Source organism: Macaca thibetana, chromosome 20, assembly GCF_024542745.1.
Source record: "Macaca thibetana thibetana isolate TM-01 chromosome 20, ASM2454274v1, whole genome shotgun sequence".
Lineage (NCBI taxonomy): Eukaryota > Metazoa > Chordata > Mammalia > Primates > Cercopithecidae > Macaca > Macaca thibetana.
In genome coordinates this window covers 31,498,728-31,521,857 of record NC_065597.1, presented here as the reverse complement: position 1 = coordinate 31,521,857, position 23,130 = coordinate 31,498,728, and the positions used below count along the sequence as shown (strand labels likewise).

At 62.5% G+C, this 23,130-nt stretch overlaps 1 protein-coding gene across 1 annotated transcript in view; it reads right to left on the bottom strand.

The window, feature by feature from the left end:
* ZFPM1 (zinc finger protein, FOG family member 1) overlaps positions 1 to 22,649 on the bottom strand; it is a 76,623-nt gene extending 53,974 nt beyond the window's left edge. The window contains exon 1 of the mRNA XM_050773609.1: positions 22,300 to 22,649. Coding sequence (XP_050629566.1) covers positions 22,300 to 22,339 — 40 coding nt within the window. The 5' untranslated portion in view covers positions 22,340 to 22,649. The remainder of the gene's footprint in view (positions 1 to 22,299) is intronic.
* Between the last annotated feature and the right edge of the window lie 481 nt (positions 22,650 to 23,130).

The following is a 23,130-nucleotide window of genomic DNA, read 5'->3' as shown; positions in this document are numbered from 1 at the left end:
GGGCCCAGGCACTCCTGCACCTGTGTGTCCCAGGCAGCATCGGCTGCAGGCTGATGGGGCTCCTCCGAGCCCGGCCCCTCCCTGGGCAGAGGAAGTAACAGTGGTGGGCAGCGGACAGTAGGCAGTGGCCAGCAAGCCTTGGGGTGGCCACACAGATAGCACAGATCCAGGTGTCCAGACCCAGCAGACTGCCTGCACCTTTTCCCGAGCCCTGCCCTGTACCCGGCGTTGTCCTTGGGGTCCTCACAGACAGGAGAGAGAACCTGGACTTTCTCAGGCCCCAACTCGCTCTCCCCTCCTCCTCCACCTCCCTTTTTCTTGGCCGTGCCCCCCAGACTCCTGCCCCTGCTCAGGGTTACTTGGGTGGAACTGGGACACAGGTCTGTGCAGCTCCCAGGCCCGAAGTCTGGTCTCTCCCCTTGCTGGCCTCAGTTTCCCCTCCTGGCTCCGTGTCATAGGCAGATCACAGCTCAGCAAGGCCCTCCCCGGTCCCACACCTTCCCTCCCATCACATGCGCTCCTGCCCTCACCATGGTCCCTGTGCAACTGTCCACCCTCCCCTCTGACAGCTCCCCAAGGCCTGGGCCCTGCCAGGCGCCCGCTGCGTGGCTGAAGCCAGGGCACCCTCAACACCCCACGGGAGCGTCCACCTGCCTCGCCTGCTGTGGTGCAGGGCTGGCACCGGGCACGTCTCCTCCCAGAGCTGTGACTCCCTCTGACCAGATCAACACGGGTGCACAGCTCTTCACAGTTTATGAAGCTCTGCCAGGATCAAGCACAGGCCTGTAGGGAAACTGAGGCAGAGAGCAGCATGGTCCCAACACGGGCCTCAGGCCAGCTGCCATTCAGGGACAAGTGGAATCCAGCCGGTGCCTGGCTCTGGGCGTAGGGGCTGCCCAGGTCCTGGTTTACACATCTGGCCGATGGGGATGGACTCATCAGTCTCGAAGAGCTGCAGTGAACAGAGGATGGGAGGCTCTGCAGGAGGCAGAGGGGCCCCAGATGCGGGTTCCCAACAGCCCTGGGGGTTCTGCAGCAGGGGCGGTAAGAGGGGAGCGAATGAACGTCCTGCGTGTGGGGACGGAGGATGCCGAGGAGGCTCGAACAGTGTTCGGGACAGAGAAGAGTGGGCTGGCGTAGGGGGCTGGCTTCAGACGAGGTGGTCACCAGGGCTTCTCAGAAGGTGACCTTTACCTGCGGCTGAGAACAGCCCTGGGCAGAGAGCGCTGAAGACAGTCCCCCACCCCGAAGTGGGAAGGAGCCCCGCACAGCCCAGGAATGGGAGGAGGCGGGTGGCGGGGAGGCAGGGGGCTGGAGGCGTCAGAGGGAGCTGGGGTTTTATTCTGGGCACCGTGGGAAGCCACCATCAGACGCTGAGCAGAATGCCAAAATCTGTCAGACTGTGTTAGGGTCACCGGGCTGCTGGGGGGAACCCTGGCCCGGCAGCTGCTGTATCTGCCACCACCTCCAGGCAGCCCCCCAGCTTCTGGCCATCTCTTTGGGCTCCCTTGGATCCTCCCCCTGCCCTGAGCCTGCCCCTTCTCTGGTGCCAGGGCCAGTGGGCTTGTCCCCCACCCGTGTCCCCAGGGGCAGGGGCCCGGGCGGGGCAAGGCAGAGAGAAAGGGAGGTGGAGGAGGAGGGAAGAAAGAGCCGGGGCCTGAGAAAGCCCAGCCCGGCTGATAGGGGAGAGATTGGTTTCAGCCGGAGCCGCGGCCTGCCAAGTCCACATCCTATCGGTGCGGCCTGCGTTTACTCAACATTCATCACCGCTGAACTCGGAAACTTTATCGACGCTGAAGGTTGGCGCCATCTCTGGGCCCGGCCACTCCCGGCCCTCCGATGGGCCCGATAGCCACTGATAGATTACATGAGATTGCTTCACTCCGGAGAACTGATTCCTAACCCCCTTGGGGAAGAGCCGAGGGGGTGCCCAGGGATGGGATGTGGGGGCGAGGCCGCGTGGGGCCGTGGGGGGCAAAGACCACGGCCCAGGTTGAAGGTGAGGGTGGGGTCAGGCCATATATGTGGCAGGGTGGCTGAGGCCTTGCACACGGCCGCAAGCCCGCTGGAGGCCCAGGGAGGAGGAGAGGTCCCAGCAGGGCCCCGAGTATCTGGGCTGGGGAGCGACCCCATCCTCGGATGGGTGATAAGGGCTGACAGACGGGGGGGCCGCGGCTCATGGAGCTGTCGCCGAGCAGCCTGTGTCAGACGGGTGGAGGCAGCTGGCTCCCTGGAAGGGGGCAGGGCTCCAGTAGGATGGCCCGGCCATGGGAGAGGTGGGCGCAGCGCCCAGACCCCGGGGCAGTGGGGGGTTACGGACCTTCCCAGCAGCCAACCCTCCTCCTGCCCTGGGGTCCTCAAGGCCATGCCTGTGGGGTCACCTCACTCCGCCTTCAAGGCCATGGTGAGAGGGGCCCCTCATCAACGGCTGTACAGCTGGGCTGAGGCCTGAGGGGCAGCGGGTGAGCTCATGAGCCCAGGAGACTTCAGGTTTCATTCACAGAATTGAACCACAGCCCGAGGATGGGTGGTTCCTGCCATCCTCTTCCCGGTGGGCCATCCCGGAGATTCCCAGGGGCCAGGAGCAGGATTCACCCCAGACCCAGGGACCCTAATGTCCAGACCCTCAGATGCCTTTCAGAAAGGAGGAAGTCACGCCCTCTGACTCGGTTCAGCCTTTTCCTCGTTCCAGGGTCCCAGGCAGCAAATCAACCGCTCCCACCGCACAGCTGCAGAAACAGAGGCTTCCCGGTCCCATGGGGGGATGGCAGAGTTGCAGGGCCTGCGTCCAGACCTCCTGCCCAGCTGACCCCTCGTCCCGGTGGGGCCCAGGGCTGCGGCGTCCTGGAAGCTTGTGGGACACTAGAGCTCTGAGCTCTGTGATGCCTGCCCTGGGCCTGCTTCCCACCTGAAACCAGGAGTTAACACATCAGCCTCCAACCCACAGAGGCGGAGCCTAGGATGCCGGAGTGGGGCTGTGGCAAGGGTGGGAGTCACCATCAGGCGGAGCCTGTGCCGGGAGCGCGTGGAGTTCTGGGGACCCACTGCTGCCGGGTTCTCAGCACCGAATGCACACTGGAAATGGTTAATATGGCAAATGTGATGTACACATTACCACAATAAAAAACAGAAAATTCAGGCCGGGCGCGGTGGCTCACGCCTGTAATCCCAGCACTTCGGGAGGCTGAGGCGGGCGGATCACGAGGTCAGGAGATGGAGACCATCCTGGCCAACATGGTGAAACCCTGTCTCTATTAAAAATACAAAAATTAGCTGTGCGTGGTGGCGGGCGCCTGTAGTCTCAGCTACTTGGGAGGCTGAGGCAGGAGAATCGCTTGAACCCAGGATGCAGAGGTTGCAGTGAGCCCAGATCGCACCACTGTACTCCAGCCTGGCGACACAGAGAGACTCTGTCTCAAAAAAAAAAAAAAAAAAAAAAAAAGAAAGTTCAAACAAAAAAGCAGGAAATGCCGCCCTCTCTGTGCTGTGGGCGCAGCAGGCGCTCCGGGTGCCTCTTCCCTTTCTCCTGGGACCGAGGCACAGAGCTGGCACATCCCTGCCTGTGTGCCCCACCCTGCGGGCACCTGCCCTGCCCACCACCGTGCCTCCAGCCACTTGTGGGTGTGGACACTGAGGCTGGGGCTCGCTGGGGTTCAGTCCTGCACCCCCTCCGTGAACTGTGGGTCCGCAGATAGGGTGGGGTTGCCGGTGGCCATGCGTGGTGGGAGCCCAGATAAGGTGACCTGTCCCGAGAGTGGTCCCAACAAACTTCCGATACCCATCAGGGTTTGGCCCTGCCGGGCTCCTACCAGGGAGGCCCTAGCTTCTGGCTCCACCCCCTGCAGCCCACACGGCCCCTGCCCCAGCCCACCCAAGGCTCTTGTGGACCTGCAGGTCCCTTCAAGAATAACCCACTGGAACGGGGTGCGGAGCCAGCCCAAGGCTCAGAGCCCTCCCAGCCCGCGCGCACCCCCATTCACAGAGATGGAGACGCAGCCTTAGTCGTAGTCACAGGCTCAGGTGTCTGTGGCAGATCTGACTGTGAGTAAGTGGTAGGCAGAGATTCATGCCCAGGCCACTTGGCTTCAGAGCCGTGAGCCCTGACCCCTCCACTGTGTGCTGGAGCCATCACGACCACGGTCATCTTGGGGCCCTGACCCCACCTCTGTGAGTGGGAGCCACTACAGCCACGATCATCTCGGGGTCCTGATGCCCCAAGCTGTGAGCGGGAGCCACTGCAGCCACAGTCATCTCAGGGTCCTGAACCGTGAGTGGGAGCCACCGCGGCCACTGTCATCTCAGGGTCCTGAACTATGAGTGGGAGTCACCTCGGCCACGGTCATCTCATGGTCCTGAACTATGAGCGGGAGTCACCTCGGCCACGGTCATCTCATGGTCCTGAACCGTGAGCGGGAGCCACCACAGCCACGGTCATCTCAGGGTCCTGAACCGTGAGCGGGAGCCACCACAGCCACGGTCATCTCAGGGTCCTGAACCGTGAGCGGGAGCCACCACAGCCACGGTCATCTCAGGGTCCTGAACCGTGAGCGGGAGCCACCACAGCCACGGTCATCTCAGGGTCCTGAACCGTGAGCGGGAGCCACCTCGGCCACGGTCATCTCAGGGTCCTGAACCGTGAGCGGGAGCCACCGCGGCCACGGTCATCTCAGGGTCCTGAACCGTGAGCGGGAGCCACCGCGGCCACTGTCATCTCAGGGTCCTGAACCGTGAGCGGGAGCCACCGCGGCCACGGTCATCTCAGGGTCCTGAACCGTGAGCGGGAGCCACCGCGGCCACGGTCATCTCAGGGTCCTGAACCGTGAGCGGGAGCCACCGCGGTCACGGTCATCTCAGGGTCCTGAACCGTGAGCGGGAGCCACCACAGCCACGGTCATCTCAGGGTCCTGAACTATGAGCGGGAGTCACCTCGGCCACGGTCATCTCAGGGTCCTGAACTGTGAGCGGGAGACACAGCGGCCACTGTCATCTCAGGGTCCTGAACTGTGAGCGGGAGCCACTGCGGCCACTGTCATCTCAGAGCCTAGATGCTACAGCCCGAGTCAGACCCTGTGGCCGCTGGCCTTTGCGAGGGAGGAGGCCACACACAGCTGGAGCCCTGGAGGGTCAGCTGGTTGGGAGCTCCGGGAGTCCGGTTCTTGTCTGAATTCTCAGCACCCATTGCAGTCAGGGTGGAGTAAGTACAGAGGAAAAGTCTGGTCTACCATGGCTGCAGGGGAGCTGGACTTTCCTCTTCCCGGCCCCCTCGCTCCTTCAGAAGGCAGCCTCTGGGCAGCCCACTATGTAGTTGGCAAGGGCACACGGGGAAGGGAATGTCTGTCGCAGAGGCTGGACCCCGCCGGGAGAGGTGCTGGCATATGAGCTGGGCCCTGGGTCAGTGCGTCGCGCTGCGTCTCCCGCCCTTTCCTGGGTGACCTCATTCCCTGCTTGGAGCTCCTACCGTGTGCTTGGCGAGGACGTGTTCCCCATGCCACATCCTCACCCGTCACTCAGTGTCACCACCCGGTCCTCCATACCACCAGTCCCCCAACAGCCTCCCCAGTGGCTCTGCCACAGAGCACACAGACCCCTGTGTTCACTCTGTCCCATCAGGCTGGGGCTCCACGAGGTCACCTGGGGTCCCTGGTCCGTGCCCAGTACACAGCAGGCACTCAGTACAGGTTTGGAGAGTACAGGGGACACCCGTGAGCATCCAGAGGCTGCCCGCTCCAGCCTGTCCAGCAGCCCCGTCCCCAGGACGGGTGGGGTGGCCCTGACAGCAAGGACCCCGCAGGAGTGAGTCACAGCCCCGGCACAGGGACAAGGACCCTGGCTCTCCGCAGTTGATGCCCCCACACTGGAGGGGCCTTTGCCCACAACGCTGGCTCTGGAAGCCCTGGCTTTTTCTCCATTTCCTTTTTCCTTCTGCTTACTCTGCCTCTGGGGACAGCGCCAGGCACAGGGAGCAGATCCAGAAATCAGCGGGGAAGTATTTATGGAGCACCTACTGTATGCCCCAAACTGTCCTTGGGGAGGACAGAGCTGCCCGTATGCGTGGAGACCCCCCTGCAGACTGGGAGGGCTGATGGGGAGATCCTCGGGGCTGGGCACGCACCTCTGACCCTCACCACGTGAGAGGCACCACACCCCATATTAGGGGGTGGGGCCCTGGCCAAGGTGATGTCTGGTTCTGGTCGGACAACCCCTCCCTACTTCCTCTCCTCAGATCTCAGCCCAGACTCTTTCCCTCCTCGCCCTGCCACTATTTTCCACTTACACATTTTTCACAAACACCCACAACTGTGGCTGATTTTCAGGTGCTGTGGGAGCTGACTGGGCCTCCAGCCAGGTCGGTCTCAGGCCGGTGGAGCCTACCTCAGCCTGGTCTTGCCAACAAGACCCACCGTGCAGTATGGGTGGTTTCAGAACACAGGCGCACGCCCCCAAGGTGTCCTGAGCCCCCCTGTAGACATGGTGTCCTGGCATGTGAATTTCTGACAATGGGAAATCTGGAAGACCCCAGGTTTCCAGGCTATGCCACAGCCACAGACAGAAGGAGGACCCCCAGAGAAACTGCCACCTCAGCCTCACGGTGTGGAAGGGGAAACTGAGGCCCAGGCTGGCAAGGGACTTGCCGAAGAGCTCAGAAACTATCCTGGGAGGCAAACCTACTAGACCGCCTTCCCATTTTACAGAGGGGGAAGCTGAGGTGGGCAAAGGGTTTGGGACTGTCATTCATTAAGATGGTGCCACGTTCCCAGCCCGGCCGGCACTTCAGAAGTCTGGCAGAATGAGGTTCCGGACGGAAGTCAGGGCGGGGAGAGGGTGGAGTGGTGGGGGGCAGCCTGCAGGAGGGTCTGCAGTGGGCCCAGACATGGGGGCGGGAGGGAGGCTGGCTGGCCCCGGGCCGTCCCTGCCGGTTTGTGAAACTTGCTATTCCCATCTGGGAGTGGCTGCTGGCTGCACTCCTCTGGGGAACTCCTGGGTCCTGGCCCCCAACTCAGGCCATGTGGGTCTGGGCTTTGAGGGTTGGCAGGTCCTCCAGAGGCCAGCCTGTCCATCCACCTGTGCCCAGGCAGCGAGGCCCCTAAAAGGCGGGTCCTTCCAGAGCCGGTGGTGGTGGTGGCAGAGGTCTCCCCTCCTGGGGCAGGGTCCGGGGTGGGAACTACTCCCCCAGGTCAAGGCCAGCCTCTGGAGGAGGCCCCGCCCCCACACAGCAGCTCAGCCAATCCTTGAGCCTCACCCCTGGTCATTTGCATACTCCATTTCCACTGGCTGCCAGCTGTCCATTGGTTAGGACAGTGGTGCCCTGGCCATGGGGGTGGGGCTCTGGGGGACAGGGCCCTGGGGGTATCAGATTCTGGGTAACTCCTCCCAGCCCCAAGTCTAGGGTCAGAAAGCTGCATGGCGGTGTTGGGGGGCTTTAGTTACAGTGTAGGCTCTCCCCTTTCCTCGAAGGCTCCCTGACATCCATTCAGGGATGACTCAGAGCAGGAAAGATACTGGCCCAAAGTCGTACAGCCAAGAGGCCGGCATAGCTGGGACCTGGCCCCGAGTCCCGGCCCCTCTCCAAGGCTGGCCTCTTTTCTCCTGGGGGGGTCTGTTTAGGGCAACTTCTTATTTTTGGCTGCCTTGTCTCAGGGAGGGCTATTTGGGGGCTTTCTTTGCAAAACGATGATGATGATACTTTCGGAGCACCCCGAGTGCTCAGCTCTCCCTCTAGGCTGTGTGTGTTGTAGGCAGTGGGCTCGCGGGTGCGTCAGGGGAGGTGGGCTCGCGGGTGCGTCAGGGGAGGTGGGCTCGCGGGTGCGTCAGGGGAGGTGGGCTCGCGGGTGTGTGTGCGGGTGAAAGTGTGTTCTCGATTTTGTTCCTGGCATTTGGGTGGGGTGAGATAAGGGGAAGGGGGGCCACTCAGCTCGAGCAGGCAGATAGATAACGGCGATAGCACCTCCTCCACCACACAGCACGCATCGCCCTTTTCATCAAGTTCCCTTTTTTCTTTTTCTTTTTTTTTTTTTTTTTTTTGAGACGGAGTCTCGCTCTGTCGCCCAGGCTGGAGTGCAGTGGCCGGATCTCAGCTCACTGCAAGCTCCGCCTCCCGGGTTCACGCCGTTCTCCTGCCTCAGCCTCCCGAGTAGCTGGGACTACAGGCGCCCGCCACCTTGCCCGGCTAGTTTTTTGTATTTTTTAGTAGAGACGGGGTTTCACCGTGTCAGCCAGGATGGTCTCGATCTCCTGACCTCGTGATCCGCCCGTCTCGGCCTCCCAAAGTGCTGGGATTACAGGCTTGAGCCACCGCGCCCGGCCCCCTTTTTTCTTTTTCGCTGGGGGGTGGTAGGGTAGAAAACACCCCATCCCCACCTCCCAAAGCCATGGAACTAGGGATGGGGGCCTCTCCCTCTCAGGCCCCAGCCACAAAGAGCGCGGGTCAGCTTAGGGCCTGCTGTGCCCAACACACCAGCAGCCAGCCCAGAGCCCACGATGGGAGGAGGGAGGGGATCCCAGGCGGCTGCGAGGCCCGGGGTCTGGAGGGCACAGGAAGACAGGAGCAGCCGCACATGTGCCCGGTAGGGCAGGTCTCACGGTCTACACCATCAGCTCCTTGAAAGGACTCCGAGGCCGGGCACGGTGGCTCAAGCCTGTCATCCCAGCACTTTGGGAGGCCAAGACGGGCAGATCACGAGGTCAGGAGATCGAGACCATCCTGGCTAACACGGTGAAACCCCGTCTCTACTAAAAAAATACAAAAAACTAGCCGGGCGAGGTGGCGGGCACCTGTAGTCCCAGCTACTCGGGAGGCGAGGCAGGAGAATGGCGTAAACCCAGGAGGTGCAGCTTACAGTGAGCTGAGATCCAGCCACTGCACTCCAGCCTGGGCGACAGAGCGAGACTCTGTCTCAAAAAAAAAAAAAAAAAAAAGGAAGGACTCCGAGAGGGGGACCGGCCTCCCATTTTTTAGAAAAGGACAGCAAGGCCCAGAGAAGTGAAGTGTCACTGGGGGGGGTGCTGAGCTCCTTCCTCGAGAAGCCCTGGTGGGAACAGCTGGGAGGGGCGGGGAGACCTCAGGGGGGTTGGCCATGGCCTGCAGGGCAGGCTTAGTGGCATTGGCCCTATTTGACAGATGTGGAAACTGAGGCCTGAGCCTCTGGGATGTGTGTGAGAACAAGGGCCATGGGGGCAAATGCTGTACCCCCTGCTTGTTTGCTGTGGTCCCCGGTCTGGGTGACTGTGGCAACTATGGGGGATTGATAAGGGGTGGACTCTTGGATCACAGGGACAAATGTTCTGGAGCCATTCTGGCCGCTGTGTGATGTGACGAGGCCCTAGGTGACATCACTGAGGTCATCTGCACACTGGAGCCACTGGCCGAAAACCGTGCAGGAAGAATGCCAGCAGGATTCAGAGAGGGGGGGCTGTGGGCAGAGAGGGATTTGGAGAGGTGGCCCAACCCCAGGGACCCTTGCCCTGGCATGTGTCCCCCATTAATACCACCGCTGTTTCAGGGTTTACTGAGACCCGCTGCACAAGGGCCCCAGATGCTTTCCCAGTTCTGCCCTGTCTAATTCCTCAAAGGCCAAGGAGGCTGAAACTATGATCATGCCCGTGATACAGGTGGGGAAACTGAGAGGCTGCCGGCCAGGGGGCAGGATTTAAACGCTGGTCACTGGAGCTGACGTTTACCCCCTTCCCCCGCATACACACCCCACTGTACTGGAAATAGCTGACTTCCTTTTAGAATATTGAAACAAAACAAAACTCAAAAGTTAGAAAGAAACCAACTTTCTCACCAGAGGAGCTTATTTTCTGGGAACAGATGAACCCAAGAAACAAGAATAGAGGCAGGCCAGCCTCCACCCATCCCCTCCCACTGCCAGGACAGGCTGTGTGGCCCTCAGCCATCCCCTGTCCTGTCCTCTCTGTGCTTGGCCTTTCTCCCTGAAGGGGAGGGATAAGCCCCCTGGGAGGCTCGTGGGCTGGCTCCCCCACTGCAAACACCCCAGAACCTCCGGCCAGGATGGAGACTCTGACCTCGGCTAGACTCTAAGCCAGAAGCCAGGGTCCCTTCTGTTCTCCTCATGCTGTGTGATCTCTGGTGAGTTACTCAACCTCGCTGAGCCTTCAGTTCTCCAAGGAGAATGAGGTCATAGGCACCCCTCCCAGGGCTGCAGAGTACTCCATGCCAGAACTGCCAGGGCTGGGTAACGGAGCTGTTGCCTAACCACGGCCACCATCAGGATTATTACAACTGGGGGTCCCAGAACCGCCCAGAACAGCCGCCATCCACACCGCCCCAGGGATCCTGCCTTTGGGATCCCAGAGGATCTCATTTCTCAAGAGTCACTTAAAAAATAAAATCCAGGAAGCGGGAAATGGCAAACCGGCCTGTACCCACTGGGACCCCAGGCGGCTCCACAGGAAGGCGAGAGAGCGGCTGGGCCACTGCCTCAAGGAGACATCGTAGCTGCGGGGCCTCGGTTTCCCCCCTGCACAGCGGGCCCCTTGGCCCCCTCCACCCCTATGGCTGCCTCACCTGTCCCTCTTCCACCCCTATGGCTGCTTCACCTGTCCCTCAGCAGGAGGATTAGCTGCACGCCGGGCTCTAATCGCCGCTAATCGCTCCATCAGCGCCGGATCTCGGATCAGCTGAAGGAGGCGGCTTTATCCAGACAGACGCTGCGATGGCACCTGAGTCCCATCTGGGCGCAGCTGTCAGGTGCAGCAGCAGGGCCAGAGATGGCTGGGGACAGGGTGGGAGCCCATCTGGGGAGCACACAGGGCTTCTCAATGCAGGCAAGCCCCTCCCCCTCCCCAGCTGGCCAATGGGGCTCTGCCTGGGCCCTTCACATTTATTAAGTACCTACTGTATAACCGGGCACTGTTCTAGGCACCAGGGGGACACCAGGGATCCAAACAGGCGAAATGCCCGCTCTGGGGCATTGCATGGCCCGCAAGGCTGTGAGGAGGGCCCCGTGCTCCCACTCATTTGACAGGTGGAGAAACTGAGGCACGGAGACATGGCCCAAGACAGGCGCAGCCCAGCCAGGCCCAGACTTCTGGCTTTTCCTCCACCTTTTGCCCACCGCCAGGCTGCTGGGAGGAGCACTTCCCCGACAGAGGGCTTCCTCACAGTCCTGTGGCCCACGGTTACGAGCTCCCAACTTTCCCGAGTTTCCAGCATTACGACGTGTTCCTGCTGTTTCTCTTCTGAGCAGACGCTGCGCCCTGCCTGTGCCTCCCCAGCCTGGGCCCTGCTGTGAGCTAACTCTGCACCGCCGGACACAGGGTCTGTGCAGAGGCCGCGGCGGTGTAGGCCGGACACTCTGTGGTTCACGGCCCGGCCCAGAGGCCAAAAGAGACTGGGAGAGACGGCCAAGGGCTCCCACCCACCCCAGGCCCCCATCCTCCTCACCCTCCTCCCTACCTTCTTTTTCAAAAACATAATTTATCTGTGTATTATCAAGAAATCCAGACACTTTAATCAGTGAGCTATGAAGTCAGAATTTCCATTCTTATCTTCGGGAGGAGTGGAAATGGAGGAGATAGGCGGCGGATCGCTGGTGGGGAATGTTAATGGGTGGAGAGGCTGGGCTATTGGCCACCGAGAAGCTGGTATCTCCTCCATTATCAAGGCTGTATCTCACCCACCATCTTGGCGCAGTAATGGGGCCAGTTCAACTTTCCCAGTTATCACAGGAGCTGAAACCTGTGCCCGCCAGGGGCCCGGACCAGGAGACAGTGCAGGGCGGACCAGGCCACAGCCTGCAGAGCTGGAAGGGTATGGAGATGGTCAGCTTGAGCCCAGGCCCCAGAGGGCCTGGGTGCCCACCGACCATTGCCACGGCGGGGGAAGGGGGTCTCTCTGCTCTCTGGGAAAATGTTTGGGTAGAGCTGGGTGTGGGCCTATGAGCAATGGGGGAACTGAGGCCGACTGCCTCAGGGACCCAAGAAGGCTGGGGTAGTCCCAAGCCTTCCTGAGCTGTTCCAGGCCCATGAAGTGGAAAGAGGGTAGGTGGTGTTGGGGACAGCAGCAGGACTGAGGTGCAAACACCCCATCCTCCTGCCTTGGGACTTGCAGGGTGTCCCGTCCCCTCCGGGAGCATATCCAGGGCCCAGGCCCGGGTTCAGGAACTATCAATCATAAACAGGCAGCCTGGGGGCACCTGGGGGCCCTGCCCCTGTGGGTCCCAACCTGAGACATGGCTCACATGCTTCGGCCCCTCGGGCCCAGGTGTGCTCAGCGAACCCCTAAATGTTGAGGGGTTGCTCGCCTGTCCTCAGGGCCCCTCCTCGAGACGGGGCACCCAGGCCCTAAACAGAGCACCTCTGTCCATTGGGAAGAAGGCGCCTCCAATCCACTCCTTCCAGCCCCCAAGGATTGACTGACGGACCACAGGGCGCAGAACAGCAGCCTTGATCAAGGGCTCCTGGCTGGCTGGAAATGCCCAGGGCTGGCCCTGCCCTACGTGGGCCAGGTCTAGTCGTGGCTCTGATCTCTTTCCTACATCTCTAAGGCTCTGCAGTGGCCACTTTGGCCCAGAGCAGGGAAGGGACTTGCTCAGGGTCACACAGCCAGAGGACACAGTATTGAGGCCACAGCTGGATCTGCCTGGAGACACAGGAAGACCTCAGTTTCCTCAGCCTGAAGACGGGCGTCCCCTGGCCCAGAGGGAGCAGGGAAAGTTCTCCTGTAAAAACCACCACTGCTGCCCTCCTCTTGCTCCCTCCTCAAAATATTTGCTGGGTGGTTTCTCCGCCCAGATCTAGGAGCTCAAGCTCCAGGGCTGGGGCTGACCTTGAAACTCTCTGTCTCAGTTTCGCCATCTGCACACTGGGCCTCCCTCAACGGCTGCCGGGAGGACGTGCAGCCACATCTATCAAATCCTGGGTGCGGTGGCCGAGTGCGAGTCAGGGGCCTAGTAAATGCCCAGTAAGTGCTGTGACGCCGGTGAGCCTGGGGGCTGAGTGTGGAGAGGGGCTTAGGCCCTGGGATCACAGCGGGGGGAGGGCCCTGTGGCCATTGATGGCTCTGAGTCTTGGTTTCCCCTCCCATCACCAGGGTCTGGGCGCCTGATGCCAGAGGAACCCCAAGAGAGGCTGAGGGAGCAGCTGCAGGCACCTGGTCCCTCACTGGGGGCTGACAATGTCCAGGACAGACGCACCATCAACCGTGAGGCCCCGTCCCCTGTCCCCGGAGGACTCCCCAGCAGGTCTTTCCTCATGCACCACTTCAGGAAGGAGCCACGACCAGCCAGCCCAGGGCCTCCTCTGCTCCTGCTCCCTCGATCTGACTTGGGGAGCTGGGGCTTGATGGAAGAAAGGGAAGTTGAGGCAGGAGGCAGTGATGAGCACAAGTGCCCAGGAGGAAGTGGGAAGGAGCGGGCCCACGCGAGGCCGGCTGTGACAGAGACACCTGAGGGACGTCAGCAACCTGGGGAGGGGAGGGGGGCCCCTGCCCTGTGTGTGTGGATTTTGTTACACAGCACAGACCACACGGGCCCTGGCCCAGGCCGCGCCTCTCGTGTTGGGTGGCATCCCTCCTCACAGCCCGGTGAGGTGAGCATCACTGCTCCATTTTATAGTGGGGAAACTGAGGGTGGCTGAGTGACTTGCACGAGGACCGGGCAACCCTGGAACCCAGCCTGGTGCCCCACGATACCCCCATTTTGCAGAGATGGAGACTGAGGCTTGGAGAAGCAAGGTAACCTGCCTAGAATGACAGAGAATCTAGGACTCTCCACTCCAGGATTCCAACCATGGCTGCTCACAGGGACACTCCTGGAGGAACCCGGAAGCCCGCAGTGGCCGCCCCTCCTTCTCAGGAAGCCACACCCCTGACAGTCCAGCAGGTCCTAGGCATAGGCAGCCCGCCCGGGAGCTAGGGCAGGGCCACCCTGCCCTGCCGCTGCCTCCACAGCCAGAGCACCACTGTGTGCTGCAAGACTCTAGTACAGCCACCCACCCTCTCTGACCCCCGAGGTTCTCATGTGCGAAATGGGTGGAGAACCCAAAGCTAAGTGGTCTGGAGAAGGGCAGGATGGGGATGCCCATAGGCGCTTAGCAGACAGGAGCCCTCAGCACACCAGGCTCACTCCAGCCCCAGGTGGGGAACTGAGGGAACCAGGAGAGCCAGGGCCTGGGCTCTCGGAAGCTGCCCTCCAGCCCCCAACACCCATTTCAGAGGTGGGGAAGCCGAGGCTCCCAAGACCACAGCCAGTGGCCCAGGGGAAGCTGGGGAAGCAGACGGAGGCACAGGAGGCTGAGGGGAGGGGCCTGCTTATCTGCTAACCCGGCTCTGCCCAAGGTCAGCCGCCACATTCCTGCCCCAGCAGGGCCACTGCCTTCTCCCAAAACACGAGGCAGCTGGGGAGGGAGGAGGAGATGGGGAGGAACCTGGGCCTCTCCGGGCTGCAGGCTGCACTGGGGCTGGTGGCCTGAGGGGGCTGAGTGGGCACTGCCCAGAGACAGCTGGGCCCACCCCCGGGGTCCACGGCCCCAGCTCCCATGTCACATGTGACACGTCCCATGTCACGTAACCTCACTCATGTCACGCCTCCAGGGCCTCCGTTCCTTGCCGGTAAAATGGGTTGGCCAATGCCAATGATGATCTTAGCAGCGGGCAAGAAGAGGACGGCTGGGGCTGGGATGTTAGGCCGGCCCAGCCCAGGGTGTGGCACACTCAGGCAGAGTCCCTCCTCCCTTCAAAACCTAACACTGAAGGAGGGGAGGGCAGTGGCACTCTGCTAAATGTCCAGCCCTCGGGGCTTTTGGCAAAATATCAGTGATGCAACCAGCAGCTCCAGAGGCAGCAAAGTCCCTCATAGACGTGCCCGTAGGACAGCCCTTCCTAGCCCGCGCCCCACACAGCAGCCAGGCAGGAGGTGTTCTTAAAAAGCTCCTCCATCAACAGAGAAACAGAGGCCCCAGACACAGCCACTGTCCACAGGGTCATAGCAAGGCCAGGCCAGGACGTGAGGTTGCACTGTTGTCCGAAGTGGTCCCCAGACTGGTCACCTCCCTCTCCAGAGTCCGGCATCAGCCCGGAGCCCTGAGGGTGCAGCCCAGGTGGTGGGGCAAAGCCCCTGCAGTGGGGATGGGGTGGGAACCTGGGGCCTCCCCATTGAGCATCCTGGTCCTCACCGGGCCTCCCACCCCTCTGTCCTCAGCCCACCCCGTGACCCCATGAACAGGGAGCACCATGTCACTTGGCATGAACAACTCAGGTCGCCTTCCTGACCCGGGACCCTGGGTCTGCTCCAAACAGCTGCTATTAAGCACCCACTGTATACCAGCCCTGTTAGACTACTCAACGCAGCTCGGATAGGAGGGACCCTGTTACTCCCACTCTAAAGAGGAGTCTCCAAGGCGGGCATCTGGGAGACACTGGCTGAGGCCACCTGGCTGAGAGCCACACCCCCTGTCCTCACTCTGGGGTCCGTAAGTCAGGGCCACATGCTAAACATGAAAGCTGGTGTTAGGCAGAGGGCAGGACCAGACCACCCCCGCTTCCTCCTCGTACGGGGGCAGGACTCGAGTCTCGGCCTCGTAGGACCTTCTCATCCTGGTTTGAAAAATGGGTGTGCCCACTGAACCCACTGAGGCAGGGAGGGCCGCCACCATGACGTCGCCTGGGCCCAGAAAGATGGCCACTCCCCAGGAACTGCCAGTGTGCCTTCCTGCGAGGACCCCCACTCCTCCCGACCCACCTTCTCTCCTGGCCCTGCCAACAGCGGGCTGGGGACCCTCGATAAGCCCTGGGCCTCTCACTTGGCTGCCTGGCCCCACAGCCCTTCTGGCTTGGCTTGGTCCAGGCCCTCCCAGAGCCGGGTGGGGAGGTGGAGAGGCACGCGCAGGAGCATCATCTCGGCCCCTCCGTGCTGCCCTCGCCAAAGGGAAGCCCCAGCCCAGAGAGGGCCACACAGCCTGGGGAGTCGGGCTGCGCTGGAGGGAAAGGCGCTGGAGGGAAAGGCCAGCCAGCTAGAGGGTGGGTGTCAGGGGCTGCCCCGACCTGGGGTGGCGCGGTGAGCTCCATGAGCAGCAGGGACCCTGTGTGTTTCACATGCTGGACTGTCCTGGGAGACAGCCTGGGAAGAGGGATTTCTCCATCTCAGATAAGCTGGAAACCACAGATCTGACCCAAGTGATTGACCATGAAGGGGAAGAAGGGGAGGAGGAGGGGGAGGGGGAGGAGGAAGGCAAAGAGGAGGAGGAGGAGGAAGGGGAAGGGGGGAAGGGGGAGGAGGAAGGCCCTTGCCAGATGGCACTGCCAGTCCCATGGGTGGGCATTAGGCTGCTGGGGAGGAGGGAGAGGAGGGGGAGTAGAAAGAGGAGGAGGGAGAGGAGGAAGAAGAGGAGCGGGCGGGAGAATGAAGGGGAAGAGGAAGGGGAGGAAGAGGAAGGGGAGGAGGGGGAGAGGGTTAGTAGCAGCTGTCTGGGATAACAGGTGTTTTCCTTCCATTCTCACAACAATGCTCAGGGGGCAGGTACTATCATTACACTCACTTTGCAGATGGGAAAACGGAGGCTCACATGGGCAGGCCTTGCCCATAGTTCTATGGCCAGTAAGTGGCAGAGCTGTGGTGTGAGCAGGCCATGTCTATTTTGAGCTGAGCGTCCATCTGGTCATTTATCTGACAGAGAGTTCCGGCAGGCCCACTCTGTGGGGACAGGACTGACCCAGTCCTGCTCTCAGGGAGCTTGCGGGCCTGAGCGGGGAGCGGGTGATGGGACGGGCTGGCAAGGCCATCAGGCAGGTGTGGATGGGGCCTCCGAAGGAGCACTGAGCTGCATGGGGGCCGCCTGCATACAGGCGAATTCCAGGGGCCAAAAGGAGCCAGAGAGGAGCCACCCAAGTCTCGACTTGCACACAGGCCCTAACGAGGGGCTCACCCCTGACGGGCACCAGCTCTCCCCTGGTCCATAAGGCCACATGCGTTGCCTGCAGCTTGTAGGTGGCTGATCCCTCACCCATGGGGTCATCTGCTTCCTAATGACACAACCAAGGACAGCGCATCCAGAGCAGTGAGACTCATGAAGATTGCGCAGCCAGGCGGGGCGCAGGCGACCCCCTCTGCAGGTTCTCGAACCCCCTTCCCTTCAGTCTGGGCCACTCCTGCCTGAGTTTAGGGTGGCAGACGAGGTGTGGAGAGGAGACCTGTGGCTGTAGCCTCAGTTTCCCCCTCTGTGAAATGGGGTCAGGAGCCACTGGGTACCTCCAGGAATACCCAGGGGTATGGTGGCCGGGTGGGCAGGAGCCCCACCAGGGCCCCAAGTGTGGCCGGGCCAGGTCCATGGGGTTGGCGATACCAATCGGCCAGGCAACAGCTGCCTCCAGGAGGAGGCTGTCGATGGCAGATAGGCCAGCGGGAGTATTATTCACAAGCCCGTCAAGCCCAGGAACGTCTGGTTGGCATAGAAACAGGAGATAAGGGGCACAATTAATGGCATCACATTCCCTCCTCCTTTCTTCCCCAACTGACCCATTTAAATCCCCAGCGGTGCTGGATGCCACGCTGGGTTCCTGGTGACCTCCGGGGAGGGACTGGCAGGGCTGACGGCAGTCCCAGGCCCAGGGAGGGCCCGGATAAGCCTCCCAGGGGACTCCCCCTCCGTGTAGTAATGTCTTAGGAAGGAGGCCGTCTGGGGGTCAGCCAGGGAGGGGCTGGGGAAAGACCTCAGAGGGCCTCTGGTCCCAAAGGCCCATTTCACAGATGTGGAGACTGAGGCTGAGAGAGGCCCAGGTGGCGGGGCAGACAGAAGCCAGAGGATGGAGAGGGGGCATCGTGGTGTTCACAGACACACCCTTAAGGAGCGCACGCCCAGCCACCTGGGTTCCAACTCTGGCTCCATCACTTGCTTGGGCAAGAAACTTCTCTGTGCTTCAGTTTCCCCAGATGTAAAATAGTGATCAGAAGAGGACCTGCTTTAAGTTAATACACAGCCTCGCACAGAGAGGGCTCTTAAGCATTGGCTGTTATGAATATTATTCTTACCATCAAATAAACACGAGCTGTCTGCCTTCCCTGAGGCCCAGGAAAGCAGGCAAACCACAACTGGCCCAGAGCTGGGTGACGGCGTGGGCTCCGGGGTCCGGCAGATCCTGCTGGAATCCAGGTTTAGGGGTGGGGGGCCTCAAGAGTACCTCCCGATCTCTAATTCCCTCTGCTAAATGTGGCTTGAGGGCAGGTGTGGTGCCTCATGTCTGGCACCCCAGTGCTTTGGGAGACTGAGCTGGGAGTATAGCTTGTACCCAGGAGTTCAAGACCAGCCTGGGCAACATAGTGAGACTCCATGTCTATTTTTTTTTAAAAAAATTAACTAAAAAGAAAGAGAGAAAGGGAGAAAAACGTAGCTGGGATCAGGACTCTGAGATGACAGTGATGGCTTTGCAGCCTAAGCACCAAGCCAGCTGCAGGCACCATTTCCCTCAGGGTGGTGACTGGCAATGGGGCAACTGGGCCAAGGACCAAGTAAGCTGAGGGCAGGACCTGCAGCCCCTGGATGGCAGACACTATCATACCCGTTTTTCCAGCAGGGGGAAACTGAGAGCTATGGAAGTCACAGTAACTTGTCTCCCGTGGTTTGGCACCAGGATCAGCCAGGCTGCCAAAGCTCCTTCTTTCCTGGATGCTCTGCTACCACCCTGGGTCGTGGGCATGGTAAGGTGGCCTCTGAGAGCCTCGACACCCAGGCGCCTCCCACGCATGGAAGGCCACTGTGGATGGCTCTGTGCAGACATCCCACTCATGTTCATAACACATCACAGAAACCACCCCATCGCCCTCTGGGCCCAGCCCAGCCCTCTCTGGAACTGGAACTGGCCCTTGCCAGATGGCACTGCCAGCCCCACGGGTGGGCGTTGGGCTGCTGGGGAGAGCAGGTGGGTGACTTTGAAGCTTGGAGTGAATTAGTCATCCTGTGGCTACCAATAATTTGTTTAATCAAAGTCTGAGAGTGTGTGAAAAGCACCTTCCTCTGAGCTGCGGCAGCTGCCTGGGCTGGGACAGGAGGGGCTCAGGGACACCCTGCCCCGCCCCGCACCCGGGCTCCTTCCGGAAGGCCCTAACCAGCCAGCCTGGGGTTCTGTCTGGTCTGTGGGATCCATGAGCCCTTCCACTGCAAAATGCCCCTGCAGACCCTCAATATCTCCAGACTGACCCAGGGACCCCCACAGCCCTGGGGACCTATTCTTGACTCCATTTTTCAGAGCGGGAGGCCAAGGACCTGCCTGACTCCACCACTCCCGACCTCACTCACACCTGCTGGCACATGCTGGCCCCCTAGCCCCAGGCGCCTCTCAGCCCTTGCTCCCCTGACAGCAGCGGAAAATTGAGGCCAGCCCTACAACGCCAAAGGTCACCCCCTTCCAAGAAATGTCCCTGACCACCGGACGTGCCCCCTGCTCCCCTTGGCTGCCCCCTCTGCCCCTCTCATTTGCCACTGGGACCCAGGGCCTGTATGCAGTAGTGCTCGGCAAACAGTGCTCAGCCCAGGCAGGTCTGCGGTGCCTCCTCACCAGGGCACACTGGCCTCCCCCAAAGCAGCCTGGGCCATGGAAACCACCCTGATATTTTTTTTTTTTTTCAAGAAAACTCCAAGCAGTGTACACTTGGTTCCTGCCAGGAACTACCAGCAACGCCAGCAGGATTCAAGGGGGAAACAGCCTCTCTCCCTCTGGAGGTGTCAAACCCACCTCTGTACCGTCTATGAGGAATCGGGGCGGGGTGTCCTCCCCCTTCCCCCTCCTGGCCAGGCGAAGTCAGTTTTCTTTCATTTTGACGGACTGTACCACCGGCCACAGGGGAGGATCAACTTCTTGGCAATTAAGTGTGTTTGGGGAGAAAACTCCCCCAGACAGACAGCGCAGGGACGCCGGCTCCCTGGCCCCAACCAGGCCCGTTCCAAGCCCCCACTCGCCCCGGTCGCGACGCCCCCGCGCTGTTCTCCAACCCGGCCGGGCCTGGTGGCCAAAGATAAGGCCCCTTATCGCTCTTGGCAATCGCCATCGGGCCGACCCGCCAGGCGCTTATCAGAGCTCACATCGACTCGGGCGGGAGGAAAGCCCAGCGGGCTGGGGGCGCCGGGGGTCCCGAGCTGCCCCGGCCCCGCGCTCCCCGCCGGCGGCCCGGCCTATCGCCTCCGCCATCTGGCCGGCCAAGGCCGCGCTCCCGCCTCGCCCTGCCCCCGCTCCCACGTTTGAAGTTAATAAATGGAAGCGCCTATCGCAGCCACCATCGGTTGCGCGCCTTATCAGCGCGGCACATCTATCTCCGCACGGAACAAAAGGCGCACAGAGGCGCGGGCAGCTGCGCCAGGGCTTTGATGGGGGCGCGGGTGGGGGGTGGGCGGCCCGAAGCGCTCGGCCCCCTCCGCTCTGCACTCGCGGCCGGGCCGCAGGTGAGGCCAGGGCAGCGGGCACGCACAGGCGCTGGCAGAGGGCGGGCGGGCGCCTCCGCTTGGTGACAATCAGCCTTCGCATCTTAACGTGCTGAGATCTGCCAGGGTGAGGAGGAGCCCCGGGCCGCGAGCGACAGGGAGGGTCCGCGGCCCCGCCTCCCTCGTCCGGGCCCTTCCTCTGCCCCGGTCCCAGGCCACAACGAGGATGGGCCGCTAGGGCTCACCGTGCACCCGCCGCGGTCCCAGTTCCCAAAGTGCGCGCGCTCTGCCCGCCCCGCTGGGCTGGGCTACCGGCTCTCGTAGGCGCTGGCTGCCTTATCGGCGCTGGAAATCGGTTCCCAACCTGCGATCTCCCTGCCCGAGCTATCTGCATTTCTCATCACAGCGAAACACACACACACACACACACACACACACACACACACACACACACACACACACACCCCAGAACCGAACACAGGCGCTCAGGGGAGGAAGGAAAAAGAAACCAGAGCATAAGCGCGGATCGGGACCTGTGGGTGGTTTTTAATACTTGAGTTGACATGATAGACGGCGACTTTCGGGAAACAGGTCCCGTTTGCACTGAGGGAGTTGGGTTACGGGAACCGGTTCATGCCGGTGACCCCCGCCTCAGGAGACCTCCTGAGTAGGGAAGCTCCCACAGGCCCCGCGCAAGGGGTCCTGGTGGCAGTGGTCGTGTGGACAAAGGAGGCAGTGCCCGGGCGCCTGCGGCTGGGCAGCGGGCCGGTTTCCGTCGTGGCCTCCTGGCAGGGCTCAGACGACCTGCCCGTCAGGCTCCGGGGAGGCGCCCCAGGGAGGAAGACCTGTGCCTGGGCCCTAACCATGAGGCGCAAAGTTATTATTGGCCTAGGGTGGGGAGGGGAGCTTCCTGTGCTCTTGCTCCCTCCTGGCACAGCCCAGAGGCCCAGGCCAGACAGTGGTCCCGAGAGCGCAGTTCTCATCGTGGGGGCACTGGCAATGTGGCGGTGGGGCCGCAACCTCTGACCCCGCAGGGAGCCGGACCAGCAAGAAACTTGGTTGCGTGCAGGGGCGACCCTGGCCTGGGGCTACGTCCTGGGAGGCCCTTCTCTGACTCAGAGCAGCCCCCTGGGATGCCAGGGGGTACCCGCGGGCATCCGAGGGCACCATTCGTTGCCCATGCCGCCTTGGCTGGGACATTTGCAGGGTCCAGGAGGTGTCACCAGGCAGGCAGGGCCTGGGTTCAGGACCCCAGCACTAGGGCACGGGGTGGAGATGTCTGGGGGGCTGGAGCCAAGTGCCTAGGCTGCAGCAGCTGCGCGCTCCCCCCTCCCCTGCCCTGCGGCTCTGCGACGGCACCGGTGGGGGTGGGCGCGGGCGGGTCCTTGCCACTTGGCCAGGCATCTCCACGCGGCCCCGGGTGTCCCCTCTCCCTCCCAGGTCTCTCTCCGCTTCTGGATACAAAGCCTGGGAGAGTCAACCGCGCGAGATAAGATCACAATTTCAGCCCGTCCCGACAGAACGATCTTATCAGGACGGGACTTGCAGAATGGAATATTTTAAACTTTATCTGAGCCCAGATCGGGGCCGCCCTATCGCCGCACCATCTCGCAGATGCGGGGGAGGGGCAGGCCGCGAGGGGCCAAGCGCTGCCCGGGCCGCGCCCCCAACCACCCTCCTCCCGGCCTCCGGGCGGCCCCCTCCTGGGCTGGACCCCCTGGTGCCCAAGCCAAGACGCGGGGGCCCAGGCCGCCAGCGGAGATTAGATTACGGCGCGCTTGGCACAGCGCGGGGGGCGCGGCGCGGGGTGAAGGTCGCCTGCGCCCGGGGCAGAGCGGGGACAGGCGGGGGCGGCGCTGGCGGCAGGGCCCCGGCGGGGGTCGGGCGCGCGGCGGGGACGGCGGGGACGACGGGCAAAGTTTGACTCACGCTTGATCTGCCGGGGGTTGCTCTGTTTCCTCCTGGACATGTCTCCGGCGCCGCGCGCCCTCCCGGCGGCCGCCTCTAGCCCCGGGCGGGCGGCGGCGGGCGGCGGGGGCGCGGCGGGGCCGCGGGGCCGCTCATGCCCCCGGCCCCCGGTTTCCGCGGCCGCCCCGGCCCGCGCCCCCAGCCCGCACGTCCAGCCCCGGAGCCGCTGGCGCCGCCGCGGAGGCCTGAGAGGCCACGGTCCTGCGCTGCGGGTGCGCGGACTGCCCGGCGGGCGGGTGCCGGCTCCTCCGCTTCCGCGCACTCGCCGCCGCCGCCGCTCAGCTTTTCTCAATGGAACCCGCGGGCGGCGAGCGGCGGAGCAGGCGGCCACTGCGAGGGCGCTCCGGAGGCGCAGGAGGCGCGGGAGGCGCGGGGCGGGGCGGGGCCTGAGCGTTGTCGGCCGCCGCGCCTCCCGCCCCGCCACGCCCCCGAGCTCCGGCCCCGCCCCGCTCCGCCTGCTGGGCCCTACACCGCTCAGGTTCCGCCCCCAGCGCCGCGACCACGCCCCAGGCCGCCGGCTCTTCACGGCGCTGTCTCCGCCCCCAGCGCTGCGGCCCCGCCCCTGTCCGTCTGGGCCTTCAAGGCACTGGCCCCGCCCCGCTCTATGCCCCGCCCCTTCCTGGTTCGGCCCTGCCCCAGTCCCGGGGAGACCTCTAGCCTCCCTCCCCGACTCCTCCTTTGCCCGGAGGCCACGTCCCAGGCCCGGCTGGGACTCTGAGACCTATTCGGTTCTGTTCTGTTCTTCTGCCCCGCGGCACGGCATCCCGCGCCCCGCCTCTTGGTGCCAGCTCC